General features: G+C 36.5%; 2 protein-coding genes across 15 annotated transcripts in view; one reads left to right on the top strand and one right to left on the bottom strand.

Annotated features, from left to right (window-relative positions):
- ORC4 (origin recognition complex subunit 4) overlaps nucleotides 1–7,127 on the top strand; it is a 74,445-nt gene extending 67,318 nt beyond the window's left edge. For all 14 annotated transcript variants that reach the window (XM_045831308.1, XM_045831299.1, XM_045831347.1 and 11 more), the window contains one exon: nucleotides 2,226–7,127. In XM_045831308.1, coding sequence (XP_045687264.1) covers nucleotides 2,226–2,414 — 189 coding nt within the window. In that variant the 3' untranslated portion in view covers nucleotides 2,415–7,127. The remainder of the gene's footprint in view (nucleotides 1–2,225) is intronic.
- ACVR2A (activin A receptor type 2A) overlaps nucleotides 5,579–14,875 on the bottom strand; it is a 92,592-nt gene continuing 83,295 nt past the window's right edge. Inside the window, exons 9-11 of the mRNA XM_045831224.1 lie at nucleotides 13,619–13,757; nucleotides 10,198–10,328; nucleotides 5,579–9,273 (exon numbers count right to left, since the gene is read on the bottom strand). Of these exons, the coding sequence (XP_045687180.1) occupies nucleotides 9,079–9,273; nucleotides 10,198–10,328; nucleotides 13,619–13,757 (465 nt within the window). The 3' untranslated portion in view covers nucleotides 5,579–9,078. The remainder of the gene's footprint in view (nucleotides 9,274–10,197; nucleotides 10,329–13,618; nucleotides 13,758–14,875) is intronic.

The following is a 14,875-nucleotide window of genomic DNA, read 5'->3' on the forward strand; positions in this document are numbered from 1 at the left end:
GTAATAATATAGTACATAATACATACAATACACAAAATGTTTGCCAATCAACTATTAGTAGTAGTAAGTTTTAGATGAGTCGGAAGTTATGTAGTGATTTTTGACTGGGAGTAGGGGGTTATTGGTGCTCCTAACCTCAGTATCGTTCAAGGGTCAATATTACAGTTGCACTTTCATTAATTTTGGAAAATGTTTGAATAATTTTGAAGCAAGCAGCCAGGTGTTTTAGTTTGTGGGGGTTTACTGCCCTCTACTGTCTGTTCCTAACACTTGCATCCTGTAAAGTAACTTCAACAGTCTGTGAAATACATTGCTGTAAGCCTAGGCCCTTCACAACCCAAGGTGGCTCTATAAATTTAGCAGTAAAAAGAGACAAAAAATGCTGATATGAACCATTAAGAAACCAACAGACAAACTCCCACTGGCTGGTGAAGGTTTTATTAGGGGTTAGGTGAGGCATGAGTTTTAAAACTTGAGGAATGTTATTCCAGTGTACCATTGTCCATTAGAAATGAAACATGAACCACATCACGTAAGTTCAGATTTTCTAATAGCAACAAAAAAGGGGGGGGAAAGGTGAAATTACCTTTAGTAATAAATTTTATTTAACCTAATATAAGAAAAACAGTTTAATCTATAATCAGTATTATATTACTAGTGAAGTGTTTTCCTTTATTTTCTTTTGTGTTAAGTCTTTGAAATTCTATGTGTTTATGCCTATTTAATTCACTAAGTATCCACTGGAAATATGTGCTCTTTAGATTCCATAAAATTTTCAGCTATAGATGTAGATTTACATTCTGAAAGTGTTCTAAACATACTTAACATTTTGGCTCAACTATCAGTTTTGAAATTAAACTTAGTGAAAATTAAATAAAATTTTAAAAGAGTTCCACATTTCAAATCATCATGGTGGTCGGTTACCTTTTTGGACAGCACACAGCGCTGGAGGGCTTCATGAGGAGAAACATGTTTTTCAAAGCAGTGGACTCATATATAGCCATTAGCATCCCTTATAGACTGCAGTGGTCAGAGTTTTATTTCTTATAGTAACCAAAAAATGCTGAGGTGTTGCTGTTTCCTCACAGCACAGGAAAAGGGTTCAGCACCCTACTGGGTGGTTCTCTCCCCCTTCCTAATGTCCACGTCTGTCTGGTAGGTGCAGTGTGTGGGAGTTGTACAAATATAAAGGGTTATCTGAACATTTAGATTCTGATGAGTTTCTACATTTTTAAATAAAGAAGTATTTTTGCTGCCTAGAAATATTTTAAATCTCCTTATGTTTTGGGTCCAAGCCTCTTGTATTTTTATATTTTCTCATTTTCAGAAATGGTGTTTGGGCTATTTCTCTTTAAATCAGAAGAATTTTTAACATACATAAAGAATATATTCTAATATTTTTCACAATAAAGCTGTAGGAATAGAAAGCTCAGTTTGTGTCAGTATTTACTGGTTAGTATGGCATGATTTAATGGCATTTTTTCTCATATTCTAATAAAATACCTAAAACAGTAATCAAGGTTAGAAACGGCGTAATACATGAGGTAAGAGGAAGTAAACAGAGAAGAGCCTGTTAAGATGGGGAAGATGGAAGGACAACTTCCTGACAGGCTGTGACAGTCCCCGTCTGACTTCTTAGGGAAACAGGGACCTGCCCCTTCTCCTTCATTCTGGTAGCAGTCTGCTGAGTCATTTATTTATTATTTGTAGGTAGGATCAGCTGAACAGACTTGGTGCACTCTTAGGGGTCCTTTCTCCTCCCTCATTTTTTGCAGCTGTATTAAAGTTACACAGCCAAGTCTTAGAAATCTAACAAAATATTAGTGTGAATGTGAGTTAACCAAGAATAACTCAAATAGTACTGGTCTTATCAGATCTTAGGTTTTTTATAGAGAACAGGAAACCCCTAACTTCAGCACAAGGAGGAAATATGATACAGAATGAGATTAGGGGGGAAATCACATTGTGCAGGCTGGATTAAAATTTCCTCTGTTCACATGCAGCAGTGCACGGTGAGATAACTATTGAAACTGCTTCATCTGAAACATTAGTTTTTATGAAGTTGATGGAGAGTTGTTTTTGAACCTTACTGATTTCTGTTAAGGCTGTTTTGTTTTATTTTGGCATTCTGTTACTCAACTGACTAAAACCGTTAACAGTCCCCTGGGTTAACATTGTTCCTTTACTTCCCCTACTGAACCTAAACTATTTCTTTCATCTTTCAGGCTTTTGAACACTTACAACAATTAGAATTAATAAGGCCCATGGAAAGAACGTCAGTAAATGCACAGAGAGAGTACCAGCTGATGAAACTACTTTTGGATAACACTCAGATTATGAATGCTTTGCAGAAATATCCCAACTGTCCCACAGACGTTAGGCAGTGGGCAACGTCCTCGCTAAGCTGGTTGTGAATATGACCACTGGCCTCAGTTATGGAGTTCCAGGCAAGCTTCTCTAAAGAACTAGAAGCTATTGTCCTTTAATGACATATGTCATGGCATTTTCTTATATTTATAGACAATTACTTTTGTATTTATGGGGGAGTGTTACACATGTAGTATATTCTTAAAGGCAAGTCTGTGCCATGCCTTTAAATTGTGAGCAGTTACATGCTTTATAATCCCAGTAATTTAGACTGTGTTGTAAGAAGTTCAAAAAAATAAATGTGACTATTTTATAGGAATTAACCATATACTTATTAACAGTTGTGAAGCATTTGTGTATTACATTTGAAATGTTCATCTGGCCCAGCAGTTTTTATAAACTTTAAACAAAGCAGTAAAGAAACAAAGGTAGGAGTTGAGATGTAAGAAGTAATCTTTAGGCACAGTGGGAAGTGCTGTATTTTTTTCCTGTACCCTGCAAGGAATTTTGGATTCCATGCCAGACCCAGGTCTTCTAGTTCAGAAAACTGGCCAGTTTGGCTAAAGATGGTTTACATGGAAGAAAAGATGAAAAGTTTGGACATTTTTTCCCAGACTTCTCAAAATGTGGCACTTGTACTATCTACAGAAGAATCCCTTGACAGACTTTTAAAAAATGCAGATTCTTGGGCATATTCTATCCAAAAGCATCAGAATTTGTCCATTTTTTTAACAGGTACTTTAGGAAATTCCTGGAAAACCACTCCCACAAATGAGGGGAAATGTTTGTCAGTGTTAACTTAAACAATTTATATCTAAAAGTAGATCCCTAAGAGAAATGTGGAAACAGCCAAAGGATCAGCTTATAAATTCAGGAATCTGTAAACTAATACAGCTATATGTTTAAAGTGAAACTTAGTATAAGCATTCGTTAAGTGTCAGTGACTTCATTTATTCGTTTGATCACCTATTGTTTTCATGGGAGATTTACAGAAGGCAGTGTCCCCAATGTCATTCAGTTTATTGTAGTCATACCTCAGTACTCGTGGGCTTCAGAACTGATCGAATCTTGTACTCACATTTTGATGAGAGAAAAAATGTTTCAGCATTCGGCGCTTGCTCAGGACTCATCGCACTTGCTAGAGCTTGTATGAGTCACAGCACCACCCCACAAGAGAAGATGCTTCATCACTCATCACTTGAAAAATTTCGTTCGGTGCTGGTTGGTTTCAGCACGTCACAAGTTCTGGAACAAATGACGACGAGTACCAGGGTATCACTTGTACTGGTGACTGTCAAAGGCCATTATGATTTTCATACTGTTGTTTACAGATGGGACGACTAACATAGTAGGGAAGTGTCCGGAATCACACAGGCAGAAAATGAGAGAGCATGGTTCAAATCAGGTTTGTGTGACACCAAAGCCCCACTACTAAGACTTGAAGTTCAGTAATGGTGCCTTATGTTTAAAGAATGCTCCAAGAAATTTATCTGGTTTTTAAGGAGTCTTAGGTGTGGAATAGAAGTCACTGTGCATAAAAGTAGCTCTTCAGTACACAACCTATTGTTTTGAATGAATCGCCGCTCCCTGCCCTGAGTCTTCAGATCACTGTCATTTGCTTTCTGCAGTCTCATTAAATCTAAGGCTTGTGTACTTGTTCTATGCAATACTCAAAAGATTTCTAGGAAGTATTCTGCCAAAATATTTAACATGGTAGTATCACTATTAGTAGAAGCAAGGATTTTACTCTTGAGCTAAAGTGTCCCTTGACTGTAGAAGTACCTAAAGAACTGACTTGAGGATTACAAATTTTTGTTAGGTGAAGATGCCACTAAAAGGCTGGGAGCCTTCATCTGCCTCCGTAGTATATAGGAGCTATGTCCAGATCCATCATTATCCAGATATACAGATTAAAAAACTAAGTAGCAAGGTGGGTTTTCACATTCAGTGAAACAGAAAGCAAATTAGAAAAAGAAATAAGTTAGCAAAAATTGTACAGATAAGTGTATGTCTACATTCCAAAGTCATTTTTTGAGGAGAGGAAATATATCAGCTTTCCTCTTTGCATACTCCCTAATACAAAGAGGTTAAGGTGTACTTAGAAAACTTTCAGACTACATCTATTAAATTCTTAAACTATCATTAACAAAATAAAAACTGAATCTGAAAAGCCCTAGTAAAAAAACTTTAGAGAATAATGTAAATAAACATTGTTGAAAGGTATTTCCTTCATTTACGAGAGGAGGAATGTAGCCTTTGAACAGCATGATCAAAAACCAGTGGGAGTATCTGAGGCACTGTGTTCTGGTGTGTCCTCAGTTTGGGTCAGAAGAGCCAGGTGGGACAACAGTGTTATAGAATTCAGCGGAATTTTTACTCATGTGATCCCCCAGGTGCCCTACCCAAAAACAGGAATTTATTTAAAAAAAAAAAACAAAACACCTTAAACTTTCTAATTCCTGTGCACATGCATGTGCACAATTCTGAGGAATAAACCTATTTTCCAGACTGACTGCACCATAACACTATATGTTGAGTGTATACCGTATTAACTTCCTGAAGAATCTGTTTTACAGACTGGAAAAGGATTCCAGTCTTTCTGTGGATTCCATGCAGATTCCACCATAGTTTATATTTTCATCTGATTGAGAAGACAATGCAAATTATTTCAAGTCACCATAACCTAACTGTTGTCCCTTCCTTCACCTTTACCCTAAAAAAGTTAAGAATCCATTGGTGTGAACAGTGACACTCCAGGTGACAATGCAGGGCGTTTCCACTCCTTTCTTCAAAAGCTACCATATAAACAAAACCTCTGTAACATTAAAAATGTGAATGGAAGCTAGCTTTCTCTTATTGTTACCCTACATGAAAATACCAGAATTTTTCCATCTAATTGGTAAACGGGTTGCAAATTGGTAATCCAGTTTATATCTTTGATGATTAGTTCCTAAGCCACATGCTTCCTATTTTGACGTGAAAAGACAACTGATGCTGTGTAGCCTCTGGCTCCCTAAAACTGGCAGGACAAATGTAAATACTTTAGTGACAACCTGCTTAGACAACATAGGAAAATGTCACAACTGACAAGTCTCCCTTTTCACCATTATCCCCGCTGCAAATCTCAAGGTACAAGCCTCACTGCAAATCACAAAGTTACTATTCCCCTTAAAGAACAGATAGCTAAAGAAAAAACTGCATATGCAAATCATACCATATTCATTTTTTTTTATTTAACTTGGGGATGGAATGGGGGTAGCATACATTTTATTTGTACAATATTTAACAATCACTTATCCAAGGTGGGGTTTTATGGGGCTTATTTTTTTTTTTTAGCTTTTTGTTAAATACTTGCAGAAAAAATAGCAAGTACAATTTGACAGTAGTACAACAACCTGTGTCCAAAACACTGACAAAAAATACAGAGTAAAGCTAAAATAATTGCTTTCCAATATTTTGAGAGGTAACAAATAGTATATGGGTTGAGACTGCATAAAAAATGTACTGCTGGTTGGATATCTGAGGTAAATGATGTTCAATCAAGATGCTACTTGTATCATTTTGCCCATATTATCAATAAGTAATTTTATGCACATTATACCAAATGTTCCTAAAAAGTAACTTAGAAAGGTAAAAAAGAGAAACTGGAAAATATCTGTGGTGAAGCAGTTGTTTTAAACAGTAATTAGTTTATTCCACCAAACTACAATTTCACCTGGCCAGGGTTTTCTCCCCTACCGCCTGCATTTTACCTGTGGGGTAAGGGTGAGGAAAGGGGAAAGAGATTCTTTTTTAATTTAATGATAGATGATTCTACTTTAAATTCCAAATTTGGTGGTGTTTCCTGATTGTATTTTCAAAAACATCACCATGGAAAAAAAATAGTTCATGGGACCAACAATTGTGAGGCACAGTCTCTGTTCTAGAATTCACAAGGTACCTGTAATAAACATTCAAACAAGAATCACACATCACATGCTAAAAACTTCCTAGCATCTGAAATACACACAAGAGTTGTCAGGGCATAGACTTCGAGTAAAGCCAAACACTGGTTAATCCGTCATTAGTCCTATGGCAGTTGATCATAAAGCATTCCTTAGACGGAGATCTGGGCAAGGTAAAGTGTGAGAGCAGCAGTTCCAACAGGTATCAGAAAGGCAAAATACAAGACGAATCATAAGAAGCACCATACACATGAGGAAAAAATTATTGGGGTTTCAGTTCACCCCAAAACAAAGTCATATTTTTCTCATTCTTTGATCTTTCTTTTTTTTTTTAGTATTCCTAGCTCAAACTTTTGTTAACTTGCCCACTCTGCACCTACTGTAAACAAACATAAAAATGCCCTGCAAAAGAAAGTTTTAACAAGACTGGGTATCAGGACAGGTAGTCACTGGAACATTCTTATTTAACTTCTTAAGAAAAGTGTTTTTCTATTAATATAGTTCTCAGAGGGATACAAGTTTTAAAATTTGTTACTTAAAGTACAATACCCAGATTTCTGAACATTTTTTTCTAACATGGAGAAAAATTTATCTTGTGAATAACTGGTCTTATAAAATTTATCTCTAGTGCTCACGGAAGCCAAATAGCCGTAATATTCCTTTTGTTTGGATTGGATTTTTTAACCTTTTAAAATGAAGATTAAATGTTTAAAATAGGTATAAATGTCTTCAGATGATAATTTCTGTGAACTATTCTCATTATTTTACTTTCTTGATTAGTTTCAAAGTGGAAGCAAAATAAAATCAAGAAATTGAGAGGCAAAGTACTTTTTGAAATAAAGAAGTGAACTCAACATTGAAATGGAAATTCTTAAAAGTAACAGGACAACTTGGGCATCTGATGTGACAGGAGAATGTTCTGCATGGTGTGTGGTGCACAGACAGCGATGCTCTTACTCTTCTTTCCCTTCCTGCTTAGAGTCTGGTGACCAATGTAGTGCTTATTAGTAATATAACTTATTTTTCCCAGAGAGTGTGTATTATATGTAAAACGTAGTGTGTGGTTAAATAGCCATTTGATAACACTCACAGTGAGCTCTTGATAGTGACATGTAAGAAATTATTTTATAAGATCTATGTATGGATTTTAAAATGACCTGACAAAAAGTACATAGCATAATACTGGCTATTTGTTGGTGAATAATCTAAAATTTCAGGAAATTGTTGTTTTACTTTGGCCTGTATAAATTTGAGAAAATCCAATTACATTTTGACATTATGTTGTTTTGAAAAGCACTTCAGCGCCTACCAACAATTTCATTTTCTTATTAAGGATAAGGCATGAACTACCTTAAAATAATATTAGAGTTAGTTGTGAAAGCAATTTGCAGGAGGAGACTAGGCTGTGTTACCTAAATCAGCATTGGTTACCTCTAAATGTCATTGCATATTTTAAGTTGTAAGTTTAACTTGTTATCCCTGATTTGTTTTAAAGCAGTAACATCTGAAATCTGTGCTTAAAATTTACAGTCTCTGTCCTAGGATAATTCTTTACATTTCACAGACATCAAATATTACTCTGACAAGATGGCACCAAGCAGAAATATGGTGATAAAGTTACAAGTCTCAAAGCAGAGAGTGAGGAATTCTGGGTAATGACACTTCCTGAGGTGATCCTAAAACAGTGATAAAGAATATCCCACACACTGATGAAAAAACAAAAACACAATTTTACATATATAAATAGGAAAAAAATCTATTTTAAAAGAATAAAAATGAAGAGCTTTCCAGTGTCACAGCTCACTTAAAAAATTTAAATCATGCTTTAAATTTTCAAATTTCCCCAAACACAGCACACCTAAAAAGATACTTAGGTAAGTATGCAATATTTTGGGAACTAGATATAAGATGAAGCTTTAAAACACGGGAAGAAGTGGAAATGACATTTTTTCATTTCAAAACAACAGCACTGTTTTTCCCCTTAAATTACAAGCTAGCACAAGAAAAGCTAAAACACTGCTTTACGAATGGCCATTTACTGTTGGCACTAAGCATAGCTTACCTTTTTTTCTTAAATAACACAGTGAATTTGTAATACCTTGTTACAAAACATGGATCGATTTATTCAAATTTTGTTAGTGTTTTCAATGATATAATTTAGCAACCGTGGAACTGAGGTATACCTTGTTGAGGGAGGTTAAAGTAATGCTTGGAAGCCTCTTTCCTGTGCCCCACTTTGATGACTTTGTTTATGTACACAGAACAGCAGCACACTACACATTCACAAGCTGTGTCATATTGGCATTACAATAGTCATTTATAGAAACACAACAGCAAATGCAGTAAAAACAAGTTACCCTTTTAAAAATCTGAAATGAAAAGTTTTTGATTAAAAAAAAATAGCAGTAGTTCATTTAAGGAATTAGTGTCTTCTGACAGACATTAAGAAATCTGAAGTCAGTTTTCAAACACTTGATTAGCCAGGTCCAAAAGATTCTTGATTTGGAGAGGGCCACATTCTTCATGTACACTTTTTCAAAAGTTTATAGAATTTGCAACGTTTCTTAGTCTCACATCCTTCACATCTCTGCTACAGGCAATGCTGTAAGTCTCCCAGAGCCACAGTTTTGAACTGAAAGAGGGTCTTCTTTTCGACATATCCAGGAGACATCCTACTCATTTCACACAAAATAAACTGAGCAGTTTCATTAGCTTAGCAGCTCCAGTTCAGAGTCCTGTTTCTCAACGTGTACACATGGTGCAACCATCATAGACTAGATTCTTTGGGAGGAAAGTCAACATTTGTCACCATTGTGACCACTGTTACAATGTCCTCTGTGGTAATGATATTTGTTAGTCTTTGCATCTGAGTAATTCTTTCACCTACACATCCTGCTGATAGCCTGGCTTCCGCATCATGATCCCAACATTCTTCTATTGTTTCACAGAGCATCGCCATTCCCTGAAAATGAAAAACATCTTCAAATACCACAGCAATTTTTGTTTTCTATTATGAAATAGAATAAAACTTCCATAAAGGAATTGGTTGTTTTTGTGGGTTAAAAAAAGTATCAAGAATATCAAAGTCTTGTATTTTTTTTATCAATGTTCACTTTTGAGTATTTTTTACAGGAAAGTTAAGAAAAGCACTAAAATTTTTTAGCACTGGAGACTATCACAATAGTTGATTAACTTTTATTTCCAAAAATCTCTATACATTGCTCATAAACCAAGACATTTCTGAGCAAACCCCCAAAATGGATTCAAAATAAGGCTGAGGTCCAATTTTTATTGTTTTCTTAGTTACTGATCAGCATTTCTCTCTTGTAGTTAAATAGAAAAGTTAGAGGGCTATCCTTAAGAATTCTCTACCTAGTTTTATCCATGTTCCTAGTTATACCTAGAGCAAAATAACCAGGGCAATACTGTTCTATCCTTTGCCTACCTAGTCTCTAGTTTTAGAGCATCCTTAAGAACTTGAAAATCTTCCAACCCCAAATCAAAAGACTGAAACAAATTCCCATGGAGAGGGAAAAACTAAGTGTTTCACTTTTTAAAACAGCATCATGTAGGAAGGTGGTGATCAGCAAGGTTACCTGACCATCCACAGGCTCCAAGCCAGGAACTCCTTTTCCTGGGAAGCTTTCCCAACAGGAGACAAACTCATCCACACAGGACCAGGGATGCGAGTCCTGTAAGCCTCTGACTTCACCATCTCGTGAGTGTTACACAAACACAGCCCTGGTTCTGTTTCTAGAACAGAATATCCTGTACAAAGATCACCTCCCCAGAAAATCATTCCAGAAGACAAATGTACAGAGGTATAAGTGAGTCCTCCAAAAAGCATTTTATTCACATTTCAAGTGAAGCAAAGTTCATGACTTACAGCATGTTTCTGCCAATAATCTCTTAAAACAGGCCTCTTTTTTTTATGAACAACAACCTCCTGCATGTCTTCAAGAGATGGATGCTGACCAATTTCCTCCTCAAATGGCAACATGTACTCATCTACAGGTCCTAAAATGTAAAAAAAAAAAAAAAAAAAAAAAATCGTGTTAATTCATATCTTCCTGACTTCCAAAGTGGAACAAACTTTAAAACACTATCACCTTTTCCCAACTGTTACGTGCTGTAATGACAGGAGAGCAGCAGACTCAACTGGACTTACACCAGTGTGACCCAAACTAATTTAAAAAAAATCAAAAAGTCAGATTTGGCGTATAACTCTCTTAAGAATTGTGTAAGGAGCTCTCTTGTCTACTGTATGAGGAAGGGCTGTCTCCATTTGTATACAGGACATATGGAACCACTGGTATTTGCAAGTGGATGTAGTATCCCTTTAAGGTACCCACCATTCTTTGAATTCAGATCAGACTGTAAATAGTGGTGTTGCCATCTCTGAAGAATTTGGGTTCAATCTGCTGTAACCATATTTATTCTATGAAAAATGCTCAAATTCCCAATGTGCATGCTCCACATGAGCAATTATATACTTCAAAGTCATACTACTTATCAGCTCTCAGAAGAGCTGACAAAAATACATTTAGTTGTTTTAAATCATACTCCCCAGGGTTCCCAACAAGTCAGAACATGCCTTCACAGACAAGCAAGATTTATTCAACATTAATGGTTCCTTTTTTCTAAGACCCACTCAAATAGGAAAATGCAGCTAGGAATGTGTTTACATCTGTTGAGCATTTCTCCTGACCAGAAACTTCACGTATTATTTACTTCCCTTGTCTTCACAGATTGAAGGTGGTATGACATCTATTTTACAAATATAAGTCCCATAATTTGCACAAGGGCATAGAGCTAAGTGGTAGAGTTGGAATCTGAATCCATGTGAAGGACAAATCTGTGCTTTCCACTGTACTATGTCCCCTTGACAGAAACCTGTCACTGATCACCAATGTCAGTGTCCAGATGTGTCTCAATGTAAACATAAACCTCGTACAAGCTGTTTTCATGTAATTCTGGATAGAATATGAGTTACAACAACCCTGAAGGAGACCCTGTAACTCCACACTCTCCAAATGTTAAGAACCCTGGATGCCGGGAGAGGGCTCTACTGAAGCACTTCCAGTGACAGAGGACTGACTTGCTAGGGCACCTTTCACACCCTGGCTACTTACTCAAAGCCTCTCCGCAGGGCAGGAGCACAGGCACTGACCCCGTAGTGCTTTAAGGTGTCACTGCCAGGCCTCGACCCAGACATACTAGTCAGAATCTGAATTAAGATTCCCAGGGCTTTGGTGTGCATTCCAGTTTGAGAATCACTGAACTGAATCAACAATTAGGTATCAAGAAATTTTAAAGTACTCACTTTAGCAACATTCACACTGTCTCTGCCCCAGCCTCTAAGAGTTAGAAATGCCTAATCTGCAATGAAGTACTTCACAGCACGTGCCAGGCAGCTGGGAAATGTCAGCATCCATCCTTTTCCCTAAGAACTCCCCTGATAAACTCTCCTCCCCAATAACAAAGCCATTTCTCACTTTACACTCCCATAACATTTCCTTAGATTTATTTCTCAGGTATTACATTTATACAGAAATATTTACTGAATACCTATGTACCAAGCACTGGGCTGGACAATCCACACTTACCTCACTCAGGAGTTAAACAGCCCAGGAAAAAAACTGATCACCTTAATGAAACAGTACATTACTGAATGGCAGAACCCTGTGTATACTCCGTAAGATCATACCCAATCGTTTGTTTTGGAGAGTTCACATTAACGAAGTTCTTATGAAATACATGTTACGATGCCTGCCATTTCATCTCCTCCTGCTTCCATAAAAGCCCATAATAAATGTCCTTCCTCTTCCATTTATAGTCAAAAATACACTGAATACCTTACTCTTCTTCCTGTAGACTTCTAAGCTTAGATTATATCCAAATTGCTTCAAACTTTCTTAGGTTATGGATCCACTCCTGTGCCAAACCCCCAATCTTGCAAGAATGAATGGCTGTCCAGAATTCCTAAGCACACCAGTAAGTTCCCTTAAAAGCATAGTACCCCTAATCAAATTTCATACACCCTACACCAGCGGTGTCACTCATTTTCCATGGGAGCCATGTCAGCCTCGCAGTTGCCTTCAAAGGGCTGAAATAATTGTAGGACTGTGTAAATGTAACTATTCCTTAACTGTTAAGGAGTTGAAATTATATTCGGCCCTTTGAAGGCAACCACGAAGCTGACATGGCCCCTGGTGAAAATGAGTTTGACACCCCGCCATACACTAAGACTGTTACCATTACTTCAGTGAGTATTCTTACAAACATAGCTTAAGTTGATTATACCTTTTACAATATTCAACAACATAATTTCTATGGTCTTTCACAATCTGCAGGAAGTTTTTAGGCAATTATAAATTAAAATCTAAAACACCAGATCATGTAAATTTACATTTGGGAGTTCAACAGAAAGTTTGCCTTACATTCTCACATGCAAAAACTATCGCATAACTGAAGGGAGAGAATTTAGGAGGAGCACTAAAGACAGAGCATCCAGAACACCATACATCCATCACACCAGGAATATTCAGTATGCAATTTTACTATTAATCAATGTAAATATTTATAGGACTTGAACAAGGAGTTCAAAAACAAGAACAAAGAACAGGAATCCTTAGAACCCAGGTGCTGTGCTAGCAAGCACTCAAAATAATTGAAAGTCGTTCAAAGTTTTAAGGAGCCAGAATTTAACCTGTGGTAAATCCCCATGCGTTCTCGGTTCTGTGCCATGGAAGATAGACTGTTAGATTCAATCTGGTTAGTTAGGTACATGGGCAGACTCAGCCTGAGTGTCCTAGAAGGCAAAGTCCCCCAACTCTGCCTGCATCTCTTCAAACCACAACAGCTGGCTTTAGAGCCTTGGGGCAGGACCCCCAGGGGCCAACCAAAGCAGCAGCCCTCCCTCTATGTCTGGATCAGAGTTTCAAATCTAGGTTTTACCACCTGCCACTTTGAGGCAAAAACAGGCAAGCTACTTAATTTCTACTTAAAGCTGAACCTCAAATTCCTCTTTTGTAAAACAGATAATTACTACTTCCAAAGTATTTTAGGAAATAATCTAAAGGTATGTGAAGTGCCCAGCAAAACATCTGGCAATGGTATAAGGATCAATGCATCCTGCCTTCCTTCCATTCCCTGCCTCCCTAATTCTCTTTAAGCTACCACCTCTTGGAGTCTGTTTAAAAAAAAATAAAAATTTGTACTTTAAAATATTACATTTAACTGTAATCATCCCTCTTCATACATGTGTAATATATATATATCTTTTTAAAAAATGTTTTTCCTCTTACCATCTGCAGCAGTACAGCGAGAAGCCAGTTCCCACAGGACTAATCCCATGGCGTACATATCTATCCTCAAAAATGCATCCCTTTGGAAGTTTATAGCGCCCTCTAATACCTCTGGAGCCATATACCTCCGGGTACCAACCTGAAAAAGATATTCAAAGCAAGAAATATTAATTAACTTTATGAAATAACATAATCTTGTAAAAAGAATCAAAACTAAATGTGGTCTAATATCAGATAATGTAACTAGATGAGGACCACCAGACTAGAGAGTCAAGTAGAATTTTATTCCATTTCAAATAATGTCATAGCCAAGACATTCACTGGAAAGAGCAGCAGGGTCCCCCATAGGGACTGACCGAACAAAGGGTACCATGCAGCTCTTAAAAAACATGAGGTAAATCTATAAAGGCTGATAGAGAAAAATTCCCCAAAATACTATAGGATGAAACAAAGCAGTGTGTGTGTATATATATATATATACACACACTATGATCTTTTCTGGGTACACTTAATAAATATATCAACATTATGCTTAAGAATTTTTTCCTCCTTTTCTAGAAGTAATCACAAGAAACTGAACAATAACTGTGGGGAGAAGGATGGAATAGAGAAAAAAACAGTTTTAAGTTGTACTTTTGCATAATGTTTGAAATGTATCTTTTAAAAAATAAGGGTTTCTCTTTCTCTGTATTAAGAAAACTAATAAACAATACAAAATGTAGAAAGAATTAACCAAAAAAGGATGGACAAACTTCTTAAAACTCTATTGGTACAAAATCTGTATGCTTATTCATTCATTGTCTTGGAGTTCTCTATTGATTATTTCGTAATAATGTAACACTGGTTACTAAGCTCATACAGCTAGCTTTGGTTGGCACTTGACAATACTCCTTCACATATGGATACCCAAAAAGCTGTGAGCTAGCCGGGTGATCAGAATTTATTTGAGTAGTGGATCTAGAGAGCAGCCCAGATACTGGCATTTCCAAAGAGCTCCACCCTCAGGTGACTATGATCTCTGGACTAGAATTGTGTGATTGTCAGCTAATGTGCCGATAATAAAAACAGGTTACTAAAATCCTGAAGTTCAAGTTTTTAATTCATTTAATAAGAATACTTTAAAGTAAAAAAAGCTTATTTTTCTACTTTAAAGGACTTTTAATTGTAAATAGTGCAATATATAAAACGTATAAGAACATGAATTTCTGCATTTTTATATTTTCTGCTCCATGAAATCTAAAGTCAAAGAACAACTAA

Source organism: Phyllostomus hastatus, unplaced genomic scaffold, assembly GCF_019186645.2.
Source record: "Phyllostomus hastatus isolate PE091 unplaced genomic scaffold, TTU_PhHast_1.1 phas_contig_1, whole genome shotgun sequence".
NCBI classification, from domain to species: domain Eukaryota; kingdom Metazoa; phylum Chordata; class Mammalia; order Chiroptera; family Phyllostomidae; genus Phyllostomus; species Phyllostomus hastatus.